Raw genomic sequence first — 27,876 nt, 5'->3', positions numbered from 1 at the left:
TCAAAGTTTAAAGATAGATAGATAATTTATTACAGTCGGAGACCAGCTTCTAAAACACACTTGGGGGTACAATCCCAGAAGGAAAACAAACATTTAAAACAATGTGCAACAATAAATTTGAAATTTATAAACGCGAAAAGCGTACAGACACTTAAAACTTTAAGCGAAGTTTAAAGAGAAATGTAAAACTTGAAAGCTGGAATTTAAAGATTTTGAAGTTGAATAAAAATGTGATGTCAAAACAAAACAACGGAATAAAATCCACCTCTCCTTTCACACTTCAGCCTAGTTGCTCTCAGTTGTCTTCCAGACTAGATGCCTCACACCTCTCAGCATTTAGCAGTACCACTCCCTTTCGAACTGTTGCCCACCGTGGGGGAGTTTGCAGTGCGGTTTCGGGACCCCGTGCCTTGCGGAGGACGAGGGCGATGCAGAGGGGCACCAAACAGACCGGCAAGGAGGTCAGGATGATGACCACTCCGGTGGGTGGCCGATGCTCTGTGGGGTCACGGGGGAGGGAGCAGTTGGCGAAGTACTCCGCGTGGATTCTCATGAAGAAGGCGTCCAATGTGGGGCTGGCCACCGGGCAGCCCATCCCTTCAGCCAGCAGCCCAGTGCAGAGGACCAGCTTGCTATATATACTGCAGAGGGACAAAATGAAAAGGTTGTGGCGGATGGAACATTACAGTGGTGCCTCGCAAGACGAAAAGAATCCGTTCTGTGATTCTCTTCGTCTAGCGTTTTTTTTTCGTCTTGCGAAGCAAGCCCATTGAAGGATTAGCGGATTAGCGCTATTAGCAGCTTTTATAGGCTTTTAGCGGCTTATCTGCTGATCGGATCAGCTGATAAGCGGCTTAGCGCTATTAGCGCTATTAGCGGCTTATCTGCTGATCGGATCAGCTGATAAGCGGCTTAGCGCTATTAGCAGCTTTTAGCTGCTTATCTGCTGATCGGATCAGCTGATTAGCGGCTTAGAAAAAGGGGGGAGGGGGGAAACCAGCAGGAACTCGCAAGACATTGTCGTCTTGCGAAGCAAGCCCATAGGAGATTCGTTTTGCTAAGCACCTCCAAAACGGAAAACTCTTTCGTCTAGCGAGTTTTCCGTCTTGCGAGGCATTCGTCTTGCGGGGCACCACTGTATAGGCTATTTGTATGTGGAGGCCCCCAAGCCACCCCTCAAAATAATTCACAAATCACACATAATTTTAGTTTAAGGTTTTTGGCATAAAATTTTGGGCCAAAACTTTATTAAAATACATAATCTGTGAGTGGTTGTTTAGGCATTGGTTATGACTATCTGTCCCCCCCCCCAACCTGGGACAGAACTGACTATCCGAACTCCCTCGGAAGCCAGTGAAAGGATAACAATATTGGGGATCAGTTGAGCTGAGCGTCAGTCCCTCATCGCTCACCCAATCTGCTCCCCAAGGCTTGCTGGCCCTAGTCCCATTTCAGGGATTGGACGAAATCATGGCAAGCCCCAGGATTCCTTTAACGGAATTCCCTTCCACCACCATTGGAGGGGCAGGCACAGCCTATCCTGACCCCTCCTCCACCAATTTTTATAACCAATGCCTAACTGCAACCTTACAAGTTGTGATGAATGGCTAAGTAGTAGGCAAAAACCAGATGGCACCAGCCAATCAGCCAAATGGCAAAATTTCTACTAGGCCCCTGCCCCAAGGCAGACGACCCCATGACAGGCATAGCAAGGTCAACCGGAACACAGGGCGAGCGGGCGTGTGATCCGATGCACTCTGCAAAAGAGAAAGGAAAAGGCAGAGTGCCCCAATATTTAAAACCTTTGGTCCCACCCACCCAAATTGCAGCATGCAATTTGCCCCAGCAACCCAGTCATCCTATCGTTGCTTCAGGCAATAACCATTTAACCTGCCTGGCAACAGAGGTTTGGCCTGGCAGACCCCCCCCCCCCCGCAACCCGTGCTCTCATTTGGGGAGAACACGCTTTGTCATGGATGCTTCAGATGAGATTCCTGCATTGCAGGTGTGTGAACTACGATTCTATGATTCTAGGGCATGTCACTTTAGGGAGGAAAACTTGACTTTTGCAAATTTATTCACTAAGAGGTCTTAAAAATATGCGTTTGGATGTGAGGAATTCAAATACAGTCGGACCTTAGTTTTCGAACACCTTAGTTCTCAAACATTTTGGCTCCTGAACGCTGCAAACCCGAAAATTACTGTTCCGGTTGGCAAACTGTTTTTGGAAGCCGGACGTCCGACGGGGCTTCCGATTGGCTGCAGTGAGGCATCAGGCATAAGCCTGCATTTTATTAATGTTTGATTAGGACTTGTATATTAAAGAGGGCTTAGATTTTCAAAAGTAGATTTTCAATCGTTTCATGCCAGGCAGAGAAAACCTTGGCCATTCTCCTAAGACAAGGGGCCCCCACTTGATTGATAGCAGAAAACAATTCTCAAAGTCGTAAAAGCTGAAATTACAGACTGAGTAATGACATTGACCCTACATGTTATAGAAGATAACAAAGGCAGAGATAAACATGATTAGGAATGAGTAAATAGTAAAATGCCAATGTGCCTCCCAGTAAAATGATACCATGGGCCTCTCTTAAAACCTTGAGCTGTATTTTCTAAGGCCAGAGGTAAATGGGAGAAAAAACATCTAGCTGACAGAGAAAGAGAGGCTTTTTGGGGAAGTCTTTTTAAAACTGTTTCTTTCTTAAACTGAGAGAGTTTGGGAAGAGCTAATGGAAACAAAGCAACTGGCTGGAGAAGGGGGGGAAGATGTAAACTAAAGAGCCTTCTTTAAAAACTGTTTTTTTACTGAGTTCCTTCCTTTCTACTTTAAGAAGCTTTATTCTTTTAAAAGGTTACCTATGATAATGTATGAAATATATTAGCTTAAATATATTGGCTTAAATGTAATTATGCAAAGGATTTAACAAATGCTAGAAGAGTTGTATTTATCTTGAAATTAAGTCAGCCACCAGTCCAGCCTCTTGCCAGACAAGAAGACGCCATCAAATGCTGCCCTGATATATTAGCTGTCAGAGATTTGTTTAGAAACCTTCAAATGAAGGATATCTTTCAATGTTGATGTGAAACTCAAGATCCTTGACATATGTTTAAGATAAAAATTTAAGATTAACCATTTGTTTTAGAAGGCAATAGGGCAGGGAGGGCAAGAGGTGAGCTGGTAATTAAGATTCCTTGTTGAGACACATGTAAGATATATTACTACTTATTTGTCATTTATAGATGTAACAATATATAGCTGTTTGTGTTCCTTATAAGGACAGAAGGAAATGGGTGTATCTATTGTGATTGGTTATAGCAATCAGCCAATAGGAAATCCAACCAGGCTGATTGGACAGAGGCAGCCCAAGGAGGAGCAAAGGGGGCTGGATTAAGGGAATATAAGTGCTGGCCATAATGGCAGGAGGCCAGGCCAGAGCTTGGTAACCATATACCACTGTGCCTCTCATTTATTTGTCTGACAAATAAATAATTATTTTAAATTCTCTATTGCTGCGTTGAATATTTCATTCCAGCTAAGCGTTAACCACAAGCAGGGTGCTACATTTTATGGTGCCCTGTGACTCGGATAAGTGGTCTGCTGGAACGCAGCCCCTTCGCTCTACTGAGCAGGGTACAAGAGAGAGGATCTCTAAACTGCTTACCCAAGCGCGCACTGGTAAATTTTTCCAGGGGGAACGCAGAAGTCTCGTCTGTCTGATACCCTGCTCACTGGCGGCGACGGACCGGGGGGAAACGGAACCAACCAGGGGTAAGTGCACTAAGGGGTTTTGGCCCTCCAATTAATTGGGAGGAAGAGAAGTCTTGATCAAACTTCTGCGTCTCAGTAAGTGGGAACTGAGTACGCTAGGTGGTTGGGTATATCAGATGGTGGTCTGGTGGGGGAAAAGGGGAAGTTGGGAGGTAGTGTGTGGTGAAGTATCCAGCGCATTGTATGTGTGAGAAAGTACAGAGCAATCTGTAGCTGACCTGAGTGTGGAGTGGGTAGTACTTCGGTTCCCAGTGAGGCGACTCCATCTGGGCAAGAAACCCCACGAAGCGTGTGTGTGAGTGACTGAGTGGATACTTCACAGGGCCATACAATGGGAGTTGGGGGTTCAAAAGGGGAAAATACACCTCTTGAATGTATGTTAAATAATTTTAAGAAAGCCTTCTCAGGGGCATATGGAGTCAAAATGACGCCAGAGCGCCTGAGAACGTTATGTGAATTAGAGTGGCCGAAGCAAAATACTGAATGGCCATCTCAAGGAACTTTTGATATAAATTTAGTAAGCAAACTTTGGTCTAACATCGCCAAAGAAATTGGAGGGTGCCCAGAACAATTTTCATATATAGATTCCTGGCTGAGCACATTAAATAAAAATCCTCCATGGATAAGGGAATGCAAAGTCCAACGATGCAAATTATTGGCTGTAAAAGCCGAAGCTAGAAAAGGAATCTTGCCAAATAAACTCAAACCCATTTTTGAGGGACCAGAGGAAGAGCTGCTTCCACCTCCACCCTATGCTCCACATCGAAGGGAGCCTAATCCAAACACTCCACCAGTTGTAACCCCAAGGCAAGAAAGTGGAATGAATAATGGGGCTGGAGTCACAGAACTTGATTCCTTGATAGATTATGATAAATATCTTCAGGAGGCATTGGAGGCCTATAATAAAGCCCAAGCAGAAGTGGTTATTCCATCTGTGAGTCCCAGTAGAACTCCATCTACAGTCTCTTTTAGTGAAACAACTGATTGCCTACCCCAAACTCCTGTACATCCAAGTCCTAGAGAATTATTACAGAAGTTACAGGGAGACCTTAATCGGTCAGCAAGCAATACAGCCAGGCGTATAAAGCTGCTAAAAGAACGCCTTGGGACAAATACCATCCCCTATGATTTGAGGCCCCTAGAGCAAAGCGAAGAGAAAGATCACGTAGTAGCCCCTCTCAGAAGAGTATTTGATGCACTTGAGGAGCCTGTGCTGGTTAACGGGCTACCTGGACCAAGGCCACCTCGAACGTCGACCCTCCAGTACATTCCATTCACAACTACGGATCTGATGAATTGGAAAACACACACCCCATCTTTCGCAGAAAAACCTCAGGCTATGATGGACTTGGTGACTTCAATAATAAATACTCATAGTCCTACTTGGACAGATTGCCGCCAGCTCCTGAATACTCTGTTCACCACTGAGGAAAGGAGAGACATAATTGAAAAGGCACAGATATATTTGCGTGAGCAGGCCAGAGTGGGAAATATTTTTAATATTGACCGTCATCTCCAAGACAACTTTCCCTTGGAAGATCCTAATTGGGATCCAAACAATGTAATTCACCTGGCCAGGCTTACCACCTACCGCCAGACGCTTGTGCAAGGTATCCGCAGGGCATGCCAGAAGCCCACTAATATGTCTAAAGTCTCAGAAGTAGAACAGAAACCAAATGAGAGTCCAGGAGACTTTTTAGAGAGGCTGCAAGAAGCCTATCGTATATGGACTCCTTTTGACCCTGAAGCCCCTGAAAACAGCAGAATGATTACTGCTACATTTGTGGCCCAGTGCGCTTCTGACATTCGTAAGAAAATTCAGAAATCAGAAGGATGGGAAGGGATGCTGATGAGCCAAATTATGGCCATTGCACGCCGAGTTTATCGGAATAGGGATGAGGCTGAGAAACAAGAGAAGAAGAAGTGGCAGAAGGAAAAGATGGTAATGCTAGCCACAGCAGTGAAGCAAGACTACCGCCCCTTAAATGGAGGAAGAGGGCGGGGAAGGAATCCACCACTGGGAAGGAATCAATGTGCAAATTGCAAGAAGGAGGGTCATTGGAAGCGGGAGTGTCCTGAACCCCTGAGGTTGGAAGAAGTACGCCCAGGCCCAGGCCCAGGCCCAGGCTCCGGCCCAAGAAACCAGGGACGGGGACGGGGAATGATCCGAGATGGAAGATATCAGAGACCTGGACAAGGACGGAGTAGGGACAATGTCATTGGACTGGCAGAGGAGGATTTTACCCAAGACTAGGAAAGACCGGACTCCATAAAGTTAGGCTTCCAGGAGCCCACGGTCACGATTCAATTAGGAAGCCATTTAATAGACTTTATGATTGATACTGGGGCTGAATACTCAGTACTCCCAGAACTATTGCAGAAAAAGGCATCCAAAAGTGTAGTCATTAAAAGTGCCACTGGTCAGTCAGCTAAGAGGTCTTTCCTCCAACCTTTGGAATGCCAGATTGGGGGACATCGTTTAACCCATCAGTTTTTGTATATACCTGAGTGTCCAATACCTCTCTTAGGTAGAGATATGCTGTCCAAATTGCAGGCCCAAATCACCTTCACTCCTCGAGGTCCAGAAATGAAATTGCCATCAAAGGCAGCAGGAATAATTTCCCTCTCAGTACCTAAGGAACAATCATGGCGCCTAATGTCAGCCCTGCAAGTCCAACCCACATTGGATACAGAGTTAAACAAGCTCCTCCGAACTCTACAGGTGCCACCAGGAGTATGGGCCGAAAATAGCCCACCAGGAATGGCCAAGAATATAGCTCCAATTGTGGTAACCTTAAAACCTATGGTTACCCCTGTATCTGTAAAGCAATATCCTTTACCCCGGCGAGCAGCAGAGGGCATCCAGAAACATTTGGACCGCCTATTAAAATATGGTCTGCTTAAGCCCTGCCAATCAGAGTGGAACACACCCCTTTTGCCTGTTCGAAAACCTGGGACAGATGAATACAGGCCAGTGCAGGACTTGAGGCTCGTAAACCAGGCTATCGAGACCTTGCACCCAAATGTACCAAACCCATACACCCTGCTGAGTTTGATCCCACCAGAAGCAACATTTTTTACTGTATTGGACTTGAAAGATGCATTCTTCTGTTGCCGGCTGGCACCACAGAGCCAACCTATATTTGCCTTCCAGTGGGAAGACCCTTTAACAGGAACAAAAGGCCAGCTAACTTGGACGAGATTGCCCCAGGGATTCAAAAATTCCCCAACTTTATTTGGCACTGCCTTGGCGAAGGATCTAACAAGTTACCCCTCAATACCTGGAGAAAAGGTGGTTCTGCAATATGTAGATGACCTTATACTAGCAGCAAAGGATTTTGATACCTGTAAAGAAGGTACAGAGGAACTGCTCCACTTGCTCTGGCAAGCTGGCTACCGAGTTTCCCAGAAAAAGGCACAGTTATGTTTAGAAAAGGTCAAATATTTGGGCTTTGACATCTCACACCAACAACGAGCATTGAGGCCAGAGAGGAAAGAAGCTATTTGCCTTATCAAGGAACCTACCACAAGGAAACAACTCAGAGGATTCCTGGGAACAGCAGGGTTTTGTAGACTATGGATACCTGATTTCAGCAGTCTGGCCAAGCCCTTACATGAAAGCACTCGAGGTGCAGAAAAGGACCCATTTGTATGGGGACCTGAGCAGCAACAAGCCTTTTTAGTTATCAAACAACGACTTATGGAGGCCCCAGCCCTTGGACTGCCTAATTCGGAAAAACCCTTTCAGCTGTATGTACATGAACAGAATGGGATTGCAGCGGCAGTCCTGACCCAGAGATTAGGAAGTTGGAATCGTCCAGTAGCTTATTTGTCAAAACAATTGGACTCAGTAGCAAAAGGATGGCCTCCATGCCTAAGGGCAGTAGCGGCCACTGCAAGCCTTGTCAAAGAAGCTGATAAATTTACCTTCGGCCAGACGATGTATGTGAATGTACCTCATGCTGTTCTGACACTCATGGAATATAAGGGTAGTTATTGGCTAACGAACCCAAGGATGGCTAGGTACCAAGGCCTATTGTGTGAAAATCCCAGGATTCATCTACGAGTAGTGAATATGCTCAATCCAGCGACTTTGCTGCCCCTACCAGAGGTAGATGATGAAGAATCACATGATTGTCTCCAAATAATGGATGAAGTTTATTCCAGTAGACCCGATCTGAAAGATGAACCATTGAAAAATCCAGATGTTGTATATTATACTGATGGTAGCAGTTACCTGCATGAAGGTGCCAGACGAGCAGGATATGCTGTGGTCACCAATGAGGAAGTTGTGGAAGCTGAAGCTTTGCCTGCTGGCACCTCGGCACAAAAAGCTGAACTTATAGGTTTAACTAGAGCTCTGCAATTGGCAGCCGGATGTAAGGCAAACATCTATACTGATTCTAAATATGCCTTCTTAACCCTGCATGCACATGGTGCTCTATGGAAAGAAAGAGGTCTAATAGGAGCCCACGGGAAGGCCTTGAAATATGGACCTGAAGTAGAAATCCTGTTAGAAGCAGTATGGGCTCCAGAACAGATTGCTGTAATGCACTGCAAAGGTCATGGACGAGGAAGGGATCCAATAACCAGAGGAAATCATGCTGCTGACAAAGCAGCTCGAGAGGCAGCCCAAAAGCCTGTGGGAGGATTTATAGCAGCCCTCATACCAGAGGTAGCTCCAGAAGAAGTTAAACCTCACTATACCCCAGAAGAGAGGAAGTGGGCTGAACAGGAAGGAGCAGTCGTGAAGGACGGTTGGATGATCCTGCCAGATAATAGGATTTATGTACCTCATCATCTAGCAGGCACAATTGTAAGAAATTATCATGAGTCTACTCACCTTGGCGGTACTGCAACCAGAGAGAGTCTCAGTCGGAAGTTGTATATTATTAACCTATCACAATTAGCAACTTGCATTTCACAGAAATGTGTTCTTTGTGCTAAAAACAATCCCAGGCAGGGACCGGTACAACCTCCTGGAATCCAACATGTGGGATATGTCCCCATGGAAAGCCTAATTGTGGACTTCACAGAGCTGGTCCCTTCTAAGGGATTCAAGTATCTCCTTGTGTTTGTAGATACTCTTACCGGATGGGTTGAAGCTTTTCCCACCCGAACTGAAAAGGCACGAGAGGTAACTAAGAGACTCCTCACTGAATTGATCCCGAGGTTTGGATTACCTAGATGCATTGGAAGTGACAATGGGCCAGCGTTCATTGATCAAGTAGTACAAGAAGTATGTCGAGTCTTACAAGTGAAATGGAGACTGCATGCAGCCTATAGGCCTCAGAGTTCAGGGAAAACTGAAAGAATGAATCGGACTCTGAAAACCCAATTGGCAAAATTAACCCAGGAAACGGGATTGGGATGGGTAGATGTGTTACCCATAACACTGTTTCGTGTTCGGTGTGCACCCACAAAAAGACTTAAGTTGTCACCTTTTGAGCTCCTGTATGGGAGACCGCCCTCCTTTGTTCAGGATATTCCAGCTGATCTTAAACAAATAGGAGACCATGTGACACAGGGACAAGTGCAATCTCTCTCCCGTGTTTTTGTTTCTCTTAACAGGTGGGTCCTCGAGCGCACGCCGTGCAGCATTGCCGAGCCGATTCATCAGTTCCAGGCTGGCGATAGCGTATGGGTGAAAGAGTGGAAACGTGATCCACTTGCACCTAAGTGGCGTGGACCTTACACCGTCTTGCTCTCTACTCCAACAGCGGTGAAGGTAGCTGAGGTGACCCCCTGGATTCATCACTCCCGTTTGAAGAAGTCCGAAGGCAGTTGGACGTGCAAAGGTGACCCCTCTAATCCTTTAAAACTGACTCTCTCCAAAAACCCCTGCATCTAGCCCTACCGGGAACGGGCTAGGTCACGGGCAACATTAGACGACCGGCCTGCTGCAGCCACAACCTGGAAGCTGGCTGACCTGCGCACGCCTGAAGCTTGAGGAGCATCTGAACCAGCGATTGTGAAAGGACAGATTCTCTTATACAATTAATTGACTGCCCACCCCCTTGTGGAACAATTATCAGAGATATTACTCATTGGGGATCCTCGGGATATATGTTTTGGTCTTGGTGGTTCCCCATTTCTGTCACTGGGGGAATTATATTGGGACTAATATTTATTTGCTATCACTATAAGGTAATCTTTTGTGGAAGGAATGCATATGCTAGACATCAACATGATTCTATTATTAATCCTGATCCCTTGGGAAGGGGAAGGGTCCTTGAATCTGGCCAAATTGACTAAATATGGATTCCACCATGACCACAATATGTGGGTAGGTTTAGCTGAAATGGTAGCCAATGTTGCAAATAGGACCAATTGCCTTGTTTGCTCTCTTGGGCCAGATGATTCAGAGGGAGGTATGCCCTTATTACCGATACCATTAGATGCCATTGGTATGGTAAGCGAAATACCAAACCAGACAGAAGTACAGAATTTTCCCGGATGGAACTCAACTAAACCATTACGAGTTATACCTGTACAAGGGGAATTCTGTGTACATAAATCATCAGATGCAGCTGATTCCACCATGATAGGCTCTTCTCATTGTCACTATACTTGGGATAATATTAAGAATACCTGGGCACACGATACTACCTATCGAACTCGGGATGCCTTGCCCTGTGCACCTCCTTTTATTCATGCATGGAAAGTGGTATGGAACATAACTGTGACAGAAAAAGGCAATCTAACATACTGCACTGTGAACTCTCTACCTCTTTTGCTATTTCGCCTTCTGTACTCCACGTACCAAAGACCTCAGACACGATGGTTGTGGTGGATATGTGGAGAATGGGCATACAAGAAACTCCCCTCCAAATGGAGTGGGACTTGTTTCCTGGGATGGGTATTACCACCAATGTGGATTATGCCTACTAATTTGCCCAAGCGTACACGAAGAAACGCTGATATTTCTCATATAGCAGGAGGAAGTACCCAAAGTTGGAGCGGTACTGATGATTGGCCACCAGAGCGCATTATAGCCTATTATGATCCTGCCTCCTGGAATCCTGGTGAGCTCATACAAGGGGCACGGGATCCTATTTATAATCTAAACAGAATAATTCGATTGCAAGCAGTAGTGGAACTTGTAACCAATGCAACGGCCCGGAGTTTGAGACTTATTGCACAACAGTTGGATGAAAGTAGAGCCGCCATTTTGCAGCTGAAAATGGGAATGGATTATGTACTTGCCAAGCAGGGAGGCCTATGTGGAGTCTTGAACTTGACAGGGAATGCCTGTTGCTTTAACATTTCAGATAATGGTGAGGCAATCCGTGTGTTGGCCACAAAGATGGAGAATATAGCACATGTCCCAGTACAAACATGGGAAGGATGGGATATGGGATGGCTCACCAATTGGTTACCTAATGTCACAGGACTCAAAGGGATACTATTGTCTTGCTTGTTTTTCTTGACAGTAGTGGTAATGGTTTTATGTATGATGCCATGTATCATTTCATGTTTTAGAAGTACAATTAGCAAGATGGTTTCAAATGAAACTCTACCTCATATCATGGCCCTATACAGAGCTTTACCTCAGGAATATGATGAAGGTCAAGCTATCAAGGACACTTGGGATGAAGGTCCTTGAGCTTGAAAGGGGGGAATGAGGCATCAGGCATAAGCCTGCATTTTATTAATGTTTGATTAGGACTTGTATATTAAAGAGGGCTTAGATTTTCAAAAGTAGATTTTCAATCGTTTCATGCCAGGCAGAGAAAACCTTGGCCATTCTCCTAAGACAAGGGGCCCCCACTTGATTGATAGCAGAAAACAATTCTCAAAGTCGTAAAAGCTGAAATTACAGACTGAGTAATGACATTGACCCTACATGTTATAGAAGATAACAAAGGCAGAGATAAACATGATTAGGAATGAGTAAATAGTAAAATGCCAATGTGCCTCCCAGTAAAATGATACCATGGGCCTCTCTTAAAACCTTGAGCTGTATTTTCTAAGGCCAGAGGTAAATGGGAGAAAAAACATCTAGCTGACAGAGAAAGAGAGGCTTTTTGGGGAAGTCTTTTTAAAACTGTTTCTTTCTTAAACTGAGAGAGTTTGGGAAGAGCTAATGGAAACAAAGCAACTGGCTGGAGAAGGGGGGGAAGATGTAAACTAAAGAGCCTTCTTTAAAAACTGTTTTTTTACTGAGTTCCTTCCTTTCTACTTTAAGAAGCTTTATTCTTTTAAAAGGTTACCTATGATAATGTATGAAATATATTAGCTTAAATATATTGGCTTAAATGTAATTATGCAAAGGATTTAACAAATGCTAGAAGAGTTGTATTTATCTTGAAATTAAGTCAGCCACCAGTCCAGCCTCTTGCCAGACAAGAAGACGCCATCAAATGCTGCCCTGATATATTAGCTGTCAGAGATTTGTTTAGAAACCTTCAAATGAAGGATATCTTTCAATGTTGATGTGAAACTCAAGATCCTTGACATATGTTTAAGATAAAAATTTAAGATTAACCATTTGTTTTAGAAGGCAATAGGGCAGGGAGGGCAAGAGGTGAGCTGGTAATTAAGATTCCTTGTTGAGACACATGTAAGATATATTACTACTTATTTGTCATTTATAGATGTAACAATATATAGCTGTTTGTGTTCCTTATAAGGACAGAAGGAAATGGGTGTATCTATTGTGATTGGTTATAGCAATCAGCCAATAGGAAATCCAACCAGGCTGATTGGACAGAGGCAGCCCAAGGAGGAGCAAAGGGGGCTGGATTAAGGGAATATAAGTGCTGGCCATAATGGCAGGAGGCCAGGCCAGAGCTTGGTAACCATATACCACTGTGCCTCTCATTTATTTGTCTGACAAATAAATAATTATTTTAAATTCTCTATTGCTGCGTTGAATATTTCATTCCAGCTAAGCGTTAACCACAAGCAGGGTGCTACAGCAGCAGCTTCCGGCAGCCAATCAGAAGCCGCGCTTTGGTTTCCGAATGTTTTGGAAGTCAAACGGACTTCCAGAATGGATTCCGTTCGACTTCCAAGGTACAAGTGTATGCTCTCTCTCTCTCTTTTTGCAAATGTCTTTCGTGAGGGGGTCTTAAAAATAAGTTTTTTGGTGTGAGGGAATCAAAACTGCTTTTATTTTTGTGATTGGACAACTTCATATTGTAAACCGCCCCTTGATCTTCAGATGAGATGTGGTATAGAAATTTAATAAATAATAATAATAACATTTGTTGAAGAAGCGCATGAAGTGCTTTTGGAAAGCCAAAGAGTTTTAATTCTGCTGTCTGAAAATATCTGGCAATGTTTAATAAATGTTTAATAAATAAATTAATATTATATAACAGCAAGTACTTGGCAATCGTTTTTAATGATTGCTGTGCAATTTTACACACATTTTACTCACCAACCAAAACTAAATTGGATTAATTTAACCAAAATATCCTTTCAATTCCCAAGTTTTCAAAGTTTTCAAATTCCCCTTTATGGAAGCAGGCATTTTCAAAATAAAGTTTTTTGTGAACCGCCCTAATGTGGAGGTATGTGCCTGTGGAGGTGCATCATCTCTAGCATTTTGGTGAGGTTCCTGGGCAAATAAAAAATACATTGGAGGGGGGAACCTTCCAGGCATGGACTCCCCTTCCCAAGCTCCACCTCCACGAGTGAAAATCCTTAAAGAGGCAACCTTGTCCCTATAGCACTGCGGTAGCTTGCTTTTACTCCCTGCCTAGTGTATTCACTGCACCATCAACAAGAACATGGCAACCAATTTGTCAAGGAGCTCAGACTCAGGATCAATTATCTCTCAGACCCTCCAAGTGTCCCTATTTTCTAGGGACGGTCCTAGATTTACAGAAGCCGTTCCGGTTTCTGGCTTGATCCTGGAATGTCCCGCTTTCCCTTAGAACGTCCCTATTTTCACTGTATAGGTGTTGGAGAGTATGGTTGTTGTTGTTGTTGTTTAGTCATTTAGTCGTGTCCGACTCTTTGTGACCCCATGGACCAGAGCACGCCAGGCACTCCTGTCTTCCACTGCTTCCCGCAGTTTGGTCAGACTCATGCTGGTAGCTTCAAGAACACTGTCCAACCATCTCATCCTCTGTCATCCCCTTCTCCTTGTGCCCTCCATCTTTCCCAACATCAGGGTCTTTTCCAGGGAGTCTGCTCTTCTCATGAGGTGGCCAAAGTATTGGAGCCTCAGCTTCACGATCTGGCCTTCCAGTGAGCACTCAGGGCTGATTTCCTTAAGAATGGAGAGGTTTGATCTTCTTGCAGTCCATGGGACTCTCAAGAGTCTCCTTCAACACCAGAATTCAAAAGCATCAATTCTTCAGCGATCAGCCTTCTTTATGGTCCAGCTCTCACTTCCATACATCACTACTGGGGAAAACATAGCTTGAACTATACGGACCTTTGTTGGCAAGGTGATGTCTCTGCTTTTTAAGATGCAGAGTGTGGTAGGAGTCCCTGTTTCCATTGGAGAAATCTTGGAAGGCATTGTCTCTGCCATAGAAGGAACAACACACCAGAATGTAACCCCCACATAAATGGGGGGGAGGCCTATATATAAAATAAATCAAGAAGCCAACCCCCCTGAGGTACCAGGAACCAGGTCTGCAGCTCAGAAATCTATACCTGCCAGTTGTTTCCCAGATGCACCTCCTGCTCTCTGCTGCAGCCATGACGGAGGCATGAAACTTGGGCCAGCAAAACAGCGCTACCCAGTCATAGTAGGTATCTCCACAGTCACTGGCTTGGTCGTCCTCTTCTTCAAAAGGCCCTAGCCGAGAATGAGAGATTGGAAGAGAATTATGACTGGGACTGTGGCAGGCAAAAATCCCCTGCCCCATCCCATCCAGCTCAGTGTGTGCCTCCACCCCATGCTCTAATAATAATAATAATAATAATAATAATAATAATAATAATAATAATAATAATAATTTATTTATACCGCCCTCCTCAGCCAAAGCCGGACTCAGAGCGGCTAACAACAGTAAAATAATACAACATTCTAAAATCATTTCATTATAAAATCAGTTCATGGCATCTTGCCAGCCATTCATTTATTAAACATCAGCTATGCAAATGCAAACTACCTGACAAACATCACTTCTCGTTTGGCGCTGGGAAGAGAGCATATCAAACATTGCAGGCAACAGAAAGGATGCCTGATTCTGTTGTACCATCTACACTGTGTGCAAATGGTGTTGATTTGGGAGAGGAATCAAATCACATTCCAGCCAGCTTTTTACATTCAACCCAACAGGCAAATGGTGCATGTAACTAGAGTTGTGCAAATAACAACAACAACAACAACAATAATAATAATTTTATACCCCGCCCACTCTGGGTGGCTTCCAACAAAATACAATAGTCCGTTAAACATTAAAAGCTTTCCTAAACAGGGCTGCCTTCAAATGTCTCCTAAAAGTCTGGTAGTTGTTTTTCTCTTTGACATCTGGTGGGAGGGTGTTGCACAGGGCGGGTGCCACTACCAAGAAGACCCTCTGCCTGGTTCGCTATAACCCTGCCATATGGTCAGGGTATAAATAATAAGTTGTTGTAGTTGTTGTTGTTGTTGTTGTTGTTGTTGTTGTTGTTATGCAGTGTGTGTCACATGTGAAAACTTCCAACATAGGTCACAAAATAAAAGGTGAGATACTGGGTAAACAGACCATTTTGGGACACAGATCTCATTAAAACAGAAGCCTGTGGCTAAAAGAAGAGTGAGGACTTCTGTTTCGCAACAGAGGAGATGGGAGGAAGAGATCATTGCTCACCTTCTTCATCTGGATACAGGTAGGAGACTGGAAGGAGAAGGTAGATGTTAGTCTAGGATCAGCAGTAGGATGAGTAACAGTGATAGGGCAGGCCTGGGAACTCGCTAGCTCAACTATTACCTTCCTCAAGAAAGATCTATCTAAAGAAGGGGAACCTGCGAAGCTTGTTTCATCTCCCCTGTACTGTATACACAATTTCACCTTCAGCTTTAGGCTCCAGAACTGACACAAACTTAAGAGGAAGACAGATGGAATCAGCCCAAGTACTGATCCATAAAGGTAAAGAGACCCCTGACCATTAGGTCCAGTTGTGGCCGACTGGGGTTGCGGCACTCATCTCGCTTTACTGGCCGAGGGAGCCGGCGTACAGCTTCCGGATCATGTGGCCAGCATGACTACTAAGCCGCTTCTGGCGAACCAGAGCAGCGCACGGAAACACTGTTTACCTTCCCGCCAGAGCGGTACCTATTTATCTACTTGCACTTTGATGTGCTTTCAAACTGCTAGGTTGGCAGGAGCTGGGATTGAGCAACGGGAGCTTCCCCCCCCCTTGCGGGGATTCGAACCGCCGACCTTCTGATCGGCAAGTCCTGGGCTCTGTAGATCAGATCAAAGATATATCTTGGCAGAGCACTTTTCTCTCCAGCAGAGACCTCCCCCACCCCAGAGGTTCCCAAGCGAGGGATAATGGAGATTATTAAATGTCTGCTGGGGGGACAAACATCTGGAGGAGGACAAAGGCTCAGCCCAGAACCTTGCTTAAGTTCACGAGTGCCCCTCTGAAGATGTGCATGTTGGTTTTCCCTCCTGTCACAACTACAAAGATCAGGAATGAGGAACTTTGAAGTGACCAGCAAGCAAGGCATCCAGGCAACCTTAAGCCCCAATGTCTGCGTTCAAATGCCGCGTTAAACCGTAGTTAAAAGACAAACTATCCGTTGTATCTGAGTTGATCACAGTCAGAGTAGACCCACTGAAACTGATGGAGTTGAAGTTAGTCCCGTCTGTGCCATTCAACGGAGGAAACTAGCCAGAGTCTCAATGTTGTGATGTGTGAACCCAGACCCATGGTTTGTTTCCTACAACCAAACCATGTCCTTAGTTTACCTCGTTTGGTTTATTTGAAGGTAACAAACCATGAGCACAGCTTCACACATCACAACAAGCCACACTCTAGCTTGCTTGGGGCTTGTTTTCTCCTCTGCATGGCGAGGTTAAGAGCAGCAGCTGTGCAGGAGATGTGCTTGTGCACATTAAGCTATAGTTTATTTTAAACCGTGGTAGGCAAACTAAGGCCCGTGGGGCTGGATCCAGCCCAATCGCCTTCTAAATCCAGCCCACGGACGGTCCAGGAATCAGTGTCTTTTTACATGAGTAGTATGTGCCCTTTTATTTAAAATGCATCTCTGGGTTATTTGCGGGGCATAGGAATTTGTTCATTCCCCTCCCCCAAAAAATATAGTCTGGTCCCCCACAAGGACTGAGGGACAGTGGACCAGCCCCCTGCTGAAAAGGTTTGCTGACCCCTGTTTTAAACTATTGTTTAACTGAAATATACTTGGAGTTGAGAGTGGATTTCATGCTCTTTATTCAGCTCATAGTGATGAGGAGGAAAGGAAGTTCCCCCAGAATGTCTGCTTTATATACATTATTTACACAATGGGCCCCACATGATTGGCCTACAGGAGAATCCCGGAATTAGCCAATCAGGTCGCGGATTCACTTCCACCTGGAGCTGGATTGGGTGGCTCCTGTGGACCAATCAGACTGCTGCATTCTGGAACCTATTGTTCTAGGACCAATCAGACTGCTGCATTCTAAATCATATTGTTCTAGGACCAATCAGACTGCTGCATTTTGGATCCTATCCAACTCAGTACATAACATTAACATTGCAATCCAAACCAGTATATCTGGCAACTGGGCATCATCCTGCTTTCGAAAGTAAATCTTTTATTCTTGGCTGCAATGGTCAATGGACATGAATGAACATTCCCCAAGAAGGCAAAAGAGAGAAAAAACAATTCTTTTGAAAGCCATCTATGCCACCAGAACACCCAGGGACAATGAGTTCCATAGATACATTACATGTTGCACAATGCAATATTAACGTCTATCTGCGCTGGTGTTGTAAAAATTCACTGGTTGACCCTAAGTGCTACTATTAAAAAAAGAGAAAAGGAATCCCTGCCTTATCGGCTCCTTCCACATTGTTCCGAGTAATTTTTATAAACATCCATGGTTTCCTCTCAAGAACCTCCTTGTTCAGAAGTGAAAAAGCACCGAACGCCTTCCTTCCCAAGGCAGCGGCTCCCTATTCCCGATCCAAAAATATTAGGTAGTTCTGGGATCTCTTCCAGTTTGGGGAGGAGTGGGGAGGAAAGCACAAATGAAAAGTTCCCCCTTGCCCTAACCTGATGTCCCCATTAAAGAGGGAGGGAATCTGTTACTGTCTTGGGAAGAGATTACCACATTTTTTTCTGGCAGAATTCGTGTGCCTTTAGCACAGTCATTGCAGGCAGAAATTCAGCAGCTGAAATCTTTCCTCCTCAATGTGCAGAGACACCAGAAACGCTTCACCTGCCAAACTACGGCTTGTCGTACAATTTGTTTGGCCGTTCTTTCAATTTATTGGCCAACCTTTCTACAATATATTACCCAAGGCGATCAGTTTGTAATGTTTCATTATGTTTAGGGAAGCTTTTAATGTTTAATAGACTATTGTATTTTAATATTTTGTTGGGAGCTGCCCAGAGTGGCTGAGGAAACCCAGCCAGATGGGCGGGGTATAAATAATAAATGATGATGATGATGACGATGTCTTTATATATGTGGGTTATATATGTGGGAAGCCACACAGAGTGACTGGGGCAACCTGGTCAGATGGCCGAGGTACAAATAATAAAATTATGATGGTGATGATTTACAGCAACCATTAAAAATACATCAAAACACTTTAAAAAAATATAAAAAGAGAGAAACTAGGACCAAACAGTGGTCACATTAAAACAATTTTAGATGCATTTAAAATGTGTTTTCCTGACAGTGGAAAGAAAAGGGGCTAAGTCGGTGGTTCTCAAACATTTTTTCTGGGTCGCCAGACCCTCCAAGTGTCCCTATTTCCCAGAGATGTCCCTAAATTAGAGAAACTGTCCCATTTTCTGATTTGATCCCGGAATGTCGCGCTTTTCCTTAGGACACCCCTATTTTCATTGGAGAAATGTTGGAGGGTATGGAGTTATCTGATCCCCGAGCCATCTGAAGGCAATCCAGCATAGGGAAGTTTTTTTTTAAATGTTTAATGTTTTATTATGTTTTTATATATGTTGGAAGCTGCCCAGAGTGGCTGGGGCAACCCAGTCAGATGTGTGGGATAGAAATAGTAAAATTATCATTACGGAATGGGACGACCCTATTTTGATTGGAGAAATGTTGGATTCTGGGCCACACTTCCAAAATAAAAATTTGCTCGCGCCACAACAATTTTTTTATCGATAAGAAATACCGTATTTTTCACTCTATAAGACGCACCAGACCGCAAGACGCACCTAGTTTTTGGAGGAGGAAAACAAGAAAAAAAATATTCTGAATCTCAGAAGCCAGAACAGCAAGAGGGATCGCTGCGCAGCAAAAGCAGCAATCCCTCTTGCTGTTCTGGCTTCTGGGATAGCTGCGCAGCCTGCATTCACTCCATAAGACGCACACACATTTCCCCTTACTTTTTAGGAAGGAAAAAGTGAGTCTTACAGAGCAAAAAATATGGTACATTGGAAAGCAAAACAACTTCTAGCAGTGCTTGATTTATAGCACAGAACACAACTACTTTGTCATATGATCGTGAGATATCCAGAAAGTACAGTGGTACCTCAGGTTAAGATCTTAATTTGTTCTGGAGGTCCAGTTTCTTAACTTGAAACTGTTCTTAACCTGGGGTACCACTTTAGCTAATGGGGCCTCCCACTGCTGCCACGCGATTTCTGTTCTCATCCTGAAGCAAAGTTCTTAACCCGAGGTAGTATTTCTGGGTTAGCAGAGTCTGTAACCTGAAGCGTCTGTAACCTAAAGTGTCTGTAACCCAAGGAACCACTATATAAAAGACTGTGGCTCTGTAACAACACAAATCCTTCCCAGAATATAATATTGATTGTCCTTGAATGTTCCCACCACACTCACCACCCTCTCCTGCCACACCAGTGTGGCACACCACACCCTTTGAGGACCACTGGGCTATGTGGATGTCCCTAGGGAGGGTCTTCTAAATCTAGGGTGCAGCCTCTGGAAAGGCCCTCCCGTGTCCCCATTTCTTAACGGCCCAGTACCCTCTGTATGAGAAGTGTGGAAATGGCAACGGAAAGATAAATGGGAAAGGGCAGTGCTAAGGACTGGTTTGCTCTCCTTGTTCCCAGAGAACAAATACTTGTTTCTCTCTTACTTTCATCTTCAAAGTCATCATAGGTCAGTGCTGTGCATCCTGAAGGAGGAAAGAGAGAGAGAAAGAAAGGTCAGAGAGGGAGAATTGCAGGAGTCCCTTCTGTCTCGGCCCCACCTTAAAGCCAGACCCTCCAAGTGCCCCTATTTTCCAGGGACAGTCCCAGATTTACAGAAGCTGTCCTGGTTTCTGATTTGATCCCGGAATGTTCCACTTTTCCTTAAAGGTAAAGGTAAAGGACCCCTGACAGTTAAGTCCAGTCGTGAACAACTCTGGGGTTGCGGCGCTCATCTCACTTTACTGGCCAAGGGAGCTGATGTTTGTCTGCAGACAGTTTTTCTGGGTCACGTGGTCAGCATGACTAAGCCGCTTCTGGTGAAACTAGAGCAGCGCACAGAAACGCCGTTTACCTTCCCGCCAGAGCGGAACCTATTTATCTACTTGCACTTTGACAGTGCTTTCGAACTGATAGGTTGGCAGGAGCTGGGATTGAGCAACGGGAGCTCACCCCATCGTGGGGATTCGAACCGCCAACCTTCCAATCGGCAAGCCCTAAGCTAAGTAGTTTATACCACAGTGCCACCCACACTATTTTCATTGGAGAAATGTTGGAGGGCATGAAATAGGACGTCCCCATGGCTTTTTTTCAGCCGGAACTCAGTTCCAGCACCTCTGGTGGGCTCCAGTGGGCGCCATTGCTGCTTGGTCTACATTGGTCCGGGATCCTGGTTTGCCACAAGGGAATGTGGGTTTACTTGATACGCATTAGAAAACCCTCCCTCTGATTAGGCGATTCACATTTTTTCCTTCCGGCTAATGGACACACGGGGGGGGGGGGATGCCAAATCACTCTGCAACAATTTTTTTTCCCCAAAATGAAACCAGTTTCTCTTTTTCTTTCTTTCTTTCTTTCAAAACAAAAAATAAATAAAATTTACAAACATCAAATTCAAAATCCATATTCATTTTCTAACATAAGCCTATTACCTAGATTACCTAAATTAAAATATATCTAATTGCTCTAGGCTTCCCTTTGCTATATGTAAATACAACACAATTAACAAATTATATTATAAATGATATTATATGTTTCCACATACCCCCCCCCCCAGTTTCTCAAGGAGTGCTTTTCAGGGCAAGATCTAGGTTGTGTGTCCACCATGAAGAGGAGGGGGCAAAGTAAACATTAGGAAGAACTTCCTAACAGTAAGAGCTGTTCGACGGTGGAATTTGCTGCCTAGGAGTGTGGTGGAGTCTCCTTCTTTGGAGGTCTTTAAGCAGAGGCTTGACAACCATATGTCAGGAGTGCTCTGATGGTGTTTCCTGCTTGGCAGGGGGTTGGACTCGATGGCCCTTGTGGTCTCTTCCAACTCTATCATTCTATGATTCTATGATTCTAAGTGCTGTACTTGCTCCCAGAAGAAAACGCAATGTGCACAGCAGCCTGACACAGTCCATTTCCACGTAGATGGGATTAAGCCTTAAGGCCTTACACAGAGACCTGTTTTTTAAGCAAATAACCCCAAGGATGTTTCTGTTCAGTTTGCAGAACGCTAAAAGCTGCCTCCCTCTCAGTTCGGTAAAGGTAAAGGGACCCCTAACCATTAGGTCCAGTCGTGACGGACTCTGGGTTTGCGGCGCTCATCTCACTTTACTGGCCGAGGGAGCCGGCGTACAGCTTCCGAGTCATGTGGCCAGCATGACTAAGCTGCTTCTGGCGAAACAGAGCAGCATACGGAAACGCCGTTTACCTTCCCGCCGGAGCGGTACCTATTTATCTACTTGCACTTTGACGTGCTTTCAAACTGCTAGGTTGGCAGGAGCAGGGACCGAGCAACGGGAGCTCACCCTGTTGCGGGGATTCGAACCGCCGACCTTCTGATCGGCAAGCCCTAGGCTCAGTGGTTTAGACCACAGCGCCACCCGCGCCCCTCCCTCTCAGTTACTCAGGACTTCTGAAAACATTTCACTGGCGAAATGTTGGAGGGTATGTAAAGCTCTCGTTGTCGAGGCCACAGCTGCACCTCACGGGGCAACAGATGGAAGAGGTGAAGGAGGAAAGAATCTGGCAGTAGGAAAAGAGAAATCTAACTGGGGCTTCCCTGGACTACCCTTGTCAGTTCAGAATAACTGCTTTGGCTGCTCTTTTTCTGCATATTGTATGTTTGTGCAGCTGCTGGAAATGGAGAGGGGCTCCCTTGTTTCTCTTCGGTTGGGTTGCTTTGAAGCCAGTTCTAAGCACAGCAGGCAGCTTCCTTGCCCTTCTCTCTGCCCCACAAGTGACCCCAGGTCCACAACAAGGTCCCTCAGGTTCACCTGCAAAGGAGTCACCTCCAGGTGTGCACCAACACAGCGTTATTATGCTAAAGCCAGGATGACTTAGTTCCTTTTTTGAACAATGCAACTGAGCCCAAGAATAGGAAATCAAAAGCAACTTTGCTGCCGCCAACTAAAATAATCCAAGCTAAACACCAACAGATGTCAGCCCACCCCCCAAAGTTAAATACAATAGCTTTATAAACCGTGAGGTAGAGCTTCTATGGAGAAGCTGGCCTCATACATTCAGGAGAGGGGGGGGGGGCTCACCAAGGAAGGCAAATTTGTTGTAATTTGTTCCAAATGTTTGTTAAACTGGAATCAAAGCAAGTCGTTTTGTGGGTTTCCAAATCACACAATTTCCACTGTGTTTTTTTTGAAATGTACGTTCTTCCAAGAGAAGGAGAGCAGCTCCAAGGGATTGCAAATGTCAAAGTCCTCATTCATCGTAATTATTGCAGAGTCCTAGCCAGAAATTTGGCCAGGTTGTGGAAATCAATATGCAGTATTGCAGTATTCCAAAACTGGAAACTACAGCTTAGCCCCACTGAATTGAATAGGATTTACTTCTGAGTAGGCGTGCTTAGGCTTGCACTGTAGCTAAAACTCGTAGAGTTTCCAAGCAAATCAGAACAAATACTCAATAAAAGACTGGATGCAATTCTAACTTCCATGGGAGTTTTGTGCTCAATTACATATACAGGTTGGTCTTTTCCCCATACAATTCAGACAAAACTTAGGGTTGGTTTTTTCTCTCAATAGCATTATACTCGCATAAGCCCAATCTACTGCCAGTATCGTGGTATTTTTCACGCCATGTAGCACTGAAAGACAACTATATATTTTTTCTAATGGGACGGGAAAGGGGACACTTACCTCTGCAAAAAATCAGAAGCAGGATAGAATACAGGAGACAACGCCAGAGAGGTTGGGGCATTCTCATCACCATCTTGGGGAGAAACTCAGCCTTTCTCCTCTCTTATCAAATGGCTGTCTGAGACCCCTATGGCCCACATCGACTGGGGAGTTTGGCTGTGAAACCCTCCCATGTGGGCCTCTTGCAACTGGGTCAGTTGTTGAAAGAAAGAGTCATTCATCATAGATAACTATCAAGCAAGGGGCATGAATATCCTGAGGTTTGATGAACGGGAGGTGATAGTTCCATGGGTGAGCTGGCTTTGGAGAATCCTAAACATGCTCCAAGATAATCTCATTGTTCACAGATTCCAGGGAGATCCTTGATTCTTAATGCTGCTGTGCTGAGAAAATGAACAGGTAGGCAGCACACTTGTTTTCTGAACAATGGAAAATTACCGGTACACGCAGGGATCTAATCCCAACACAAGGTAAGGCATACTTAAGCATACAGTGGTACCTCGGGTTAAGTACCGTATTTTTTGCACCATAACACTCACTTTTTTCCTCCTAAAAAGTAAGGGGAAATGTCTGTGCGTGTTATGGAGGGAATGCCTACGGGTGGCATGCCTACGGATTTTCCTCCTCTAAAAACTATGTGCGTGTTATGGTCAGGTGCGTGTTATAGAGCGAAAAATACGGTAATTCGTTCTGGAGGTCCGTTCTTAACCTGAAACTGTTCTTAACCTGAAGCACCACTTTAGCTAATGGGGCTTTCTGCTGCTGCTGCGCCGCTGGAGCATGATTTCTGTTCTCATCCTGAAGCAAAGTTCTTAACCTGAAGCACTATTTTTGGGTTAGCGGAGTGTGTAACCTGAAGCGTATGTAACCTGAAGCGTATGTAACCCGAGGTACCACTGTATTTGTAACTTTAAGCCTAAAGCCTGCCTTCAGGGATCACACCGTGCTCTGCCTGATCATGAGTCAACTTGTTTTTGTTATTTATGAATAAGACTGTTGTATCTTTATTCTTTTAAGAGGGATTCAAGGGGTGTTACCCAGGAGCATATCCCAATCTGGGCAATCCAGATTGAATTGCTCATTGTTTTAAGAGATTCTAACGAGTCTGCAACCAACTTCCTGCTGTCTAATAGGGGGATGCACTCTGCTATATGAAGAAACTTGCTAGCGCAAGTTACGAAGGATCGTATTAATCAACACTGTTGAATAGTGGGGTGGTCGCATCTGGCTGTGCTCTGTTGTCCATCAATCCCACCTTCGTCGCCAGTGTTAAATTGTGGGTTGACATAGTTGACGACACAGCGATTCCTCCAAAGCAGCTCTTTATTTTGTAAGCTGGAACAGAACTGAACAGCAAACAGCTCAGCCGGCCTGCTTTTATAGGCAGCCGGCTGTCAACATTGTAGCAACAACAACCCAGGGTTTCTTGCCTAAAATAACTGACGTGGACCTGAGTGAAAACTACATACACAATACTCCTGGTGGCCAGGGTGAGAACTTCAATACATAACAAATACAGTGGTACCTCGAGTTAAGATGGCCCTGCTCTCTAGCTACGAAGCCAGCAGCATGCTGAAAATGTATCAGTTACCCCTATGCTCAGGTATATGGAACCAATGAGAAGGAAAACATAGTTTTGAAGCCAGTAAGATAAGACCAATTCTATAAACATTCCTCAAAACAGGGGAGAGAGGTATTGGCAAATGATTTCCCTTCAGCCCTATGCGAGATATACAGACTTCAAGAGGGGAGTTGCTTGGCTGTTTTCCAGCAAAAACTCAAAATAGCCAAGTCCCAGTGCCAAAACAAATGGTGGTTCAAGTTTCTGAAGCGTCAGAGACTATGTGAGAGTTTTCCCTGTTGGGATGTGTATGCAGCAATGTGTGATATCGTTGCTCTCACCAGAGGCACATTTTGAAACCATGCGAGTTTGGTAAAGAACAATAGTGGTCTTTCAATGCATTGCATTTCAACTGTATTATAACTTTTGAATAATTTATTTTTTTTGGAAAACAAAAACCAATCATGGTGGTCTTCATAAGAAGGGAATGATTCACCTTACCGCTCCCCCCTTCGTTAGGATAGAAAATTCCGTTCTATATTGTGTATAAGTTCTAAGGTGACCTCATGTTATGATCACCTCATGTTCCAAGGGTGAGTCCAACCACAAAAGATCAGTTCTGGAGGCAGTGTAGAGGTAAGGTCTGCAAGTACAGCCATTTCCTGGGAATAAGGCAAAGTGGTTATATATAGTCATTTCCCACAGTACAGTGGTACCTCGGGTTACATACGCTTCAGGTTACATACGCTTCAGGTTACACATTCCACTAACCTAGAAATAGTGCTTCAGGTTAAGAACTTTGCTTCAGGATAAGAACAGAAACCGGGCTCCGGCGGCGCCGCGGCATCAGGAGGCCCCATTAGCTAAAGTGGTGCTTCAGGTTAAGAACAGTTTCAGGTTAAGTACGGACCTCCGGAACAAATTAAGTACTTAACCCGAGGTACCACTGTATTTATATTTTAGACTTGCTTCTTTTCACCCTCTCTACTCCTGCCTGAAAGATTCTGTGGAACCCAAAAGCTTGCTGCACTGTGAACATGTCTCACTCGGAAAAGTCTGGGGTAGCCCCCCCCCCCCCCCACAATTAACACAAGGCCCATGCCACTGTCACCACTCCCAGTTCCAACCTGAGGAATTGTGCTGCCTATCAGATGTTAGTTACTCAATTCTAGTCCGACACAGAAGCTGCTAAACCCTAAGGCAGACCCTCCAAGTGTCCCCAATTTCCAGGGACAGTCCCAGATTTACAGAAGCTGTACCAGTTTCTGATTTGATACCAAAATGTCCCGCTCTTCTGTTGGGTTGAAGTAATGACAGACGAGTAGCAGGTGTCATGTGAGAGGCATCTCTCGAGCAAACCCCGAGGAAACTCTTTTATTGAATATTACAACATTGCCACAGGTGCGCTTGTTGCTGATTGGTTACACAAACACAAAGCAACTTGTTGCTGATTGGTTAACACAAATACTAAGCAAAGGTTACATATAAGCATTAATCACCAATAGATTAAAGGCTGGGAAAGGGAGCACAGAACTAGACAGGGATGAAACCTCCTAATTAAATTATAACTAATGATTGATATAGCATGACTAAAACAATTACTAATGATTGATCATAACATGAAAGGATATAATAATCGCGTTCCATAGATGTGGTCAACTATGCATTAAGAACAGATCAAAGTGTAATATTGTCATGAACTCAATATGAACTGAACAGAACATTCTGGGATGGTAAGGGAATGTCTTAAGAAGGTTTATGCAACATCATGTACAGAAGCAAAGCTTAGAAGCAAGCTTCCCATCATGCCACAGTCGTGTGCAGAGGCAAATGTGTAGAAGCAAATATTCCTATCACTCTTCCTTAGGCTATCCATATCTTCATCAGAGAAATGTTGGAGGGTATGGAGTTATGCAACCCACGAACCAAGGAGATAAGTAACTCTACAACCTTTAGAAGACATCTGATAATCTGATAAGAAAGCTTTGAGAATTTAAATTCTAGATTAAAATTGATTACTTAATTGAGAAGGGGATTGTAACAAAAACACTGGGGCCTAATTTGAATAGTAGAGTGCCTGGTATCTGGTGGGCAGACCAAAGCACTCGTCAGGAGAGCTATGAGATTCAGGTGAGGGTCAGATGCCTTGTCAATCCCAGCAGGTATATGACAGGAAGACCTGGCCTGAAGGTAGCCCTGTATAGGGAATGGTTGTTTGTTTTTTTAAGTGTTCAATGTTTTATTATGTTTTTATAGATGTTGGAAGCTGCTCAGAGTGGCTGAGGCAACCCGGTTAGATGGGTGGGGTATAAATGATAAAATGGTGGTGGTGGTGGTAGAATAGGATATCCCTATTATGGAATAGGACGTCCCTATTTTCATCAGAGAAATGTTAAGGCATAACTGAGAACTGTCGAAAAAGGAGGAAAGAACTGGCAGCTGCCAATAGGTATCGGTGGAGAAATCCAGGCTTTTATCATATCACCGGCGTCTCCACGTCCAAACACAAAACAGCAGGGTTGTTTATACTCTTTCCAATTTGGATTTTATTTCTTGTGATTTGTTGTTTATGGAGTAGTGTGCCTTAAAAAACAATAAAATAGAAGAAGAAGAAGAGTTTGGATTTGATATCCCGCTTTATCACTACCCAAAGAAGTCTCAAAGTGGCTATCTCCTTTCCCTTCCTCCCCCACAACAAACACTCTGTGAGGTGAGTGAGGCTGAGAGACTTCAGAGAAGTGTGACTGGCCCAAGGTCACCCAGCAGCTGCATGTGGAGGAGCAGGGAATCGAACCCAGTTCACCAGATTACGAGTCCACCGCTCTTAGGTATCGTTTACAGAGCTGTGCAAAACAACCTTGCACTATACATTCTGTTGCTAATATTGCAGAGTGCTGGGAGTGTGGACTGGTTTGCTTTTTCCAGTCGAAAATCCCTCCTGTAAAACACTCCTCATCTTGTGAATTCCCCTCCTTCTGGCTGAAATTAGACAGTATTCTGGCCATGCTATGAGTTAACTATGACTTTGTTGAATTGTATTGATGGATTTCTTCATGTTGTTTGCTACATAGGCTGTTGCGTTTGATATTATAGCGATTGCATTTTTTTATTATTACTGTTCCTGCTCAATCGCTGTTGGAAAAGTGGAGGTGCAAATATTAAGACC

At 44.5% G+C, this 27,876-nt stretch overlaps 1 protein-coding gene and 1 long non-coding RNA gene across 2 annotated transcripts; both read right to left on the bottom strand.

Annotated features, from left to right (window-relative positions):
• Nucleotides 1–202: 202 nt before the first annotated feature.
• On the bottom strand, nucleotides 203–14,598 carry LOC310691707 (uncharacterized protein; the record flags this gene model as incomplete). Its single annotated transcript, XM_083471570.1, has 3 exons — nucleotides 203–641; nucleotides 1,592–1,757; nucleotides 14,388–14,598. The coding sequence occupies 3 exons, from the start codon at nucleotides 14,596–14,598 to the stop codon at nucleotides 296–298; spliced, it is 723 nt and encodes a 240-aa protein (XP_083327696.1). The 3' UTR covers nucleotides 203–295.
• A 929-nt stretch (nucleotides 14,599–15,527) lies between these two features.
• On the bottom strand, nucleotides 15,528–23,262 carry LOC310690960. Its single transcript, XR_014518300.1, has 3 exons — nucleotides 23,150–23,262; nucleotides 19,961–19,999; nucleotides 15,528–15,555 (listed from the first exon to the last, which is right to left on the bottom strand). It is a non-coding gene; the product is annotated as an uncharacterized lncRNA (long non-coding RNA).
• Between the last annotated feature and the right edge of the window lie 4,614 nt (nucleotides 23,263–27,876).

This window comes from Podarcis liolepis (assembly GCF_965112155.1).
Source record: "Podarcis liolepis genome assembly, chromosome: 13".
Lineage (NCBI taxonomy): Eukaryota > Metazoa > Chordata > Lepidosauria > Squamata > Lacertidae > Podarcis > Podarcis liolepis.
This window is presented reverse-complemented; position numbering and strand designations above follow the sequence as displayed.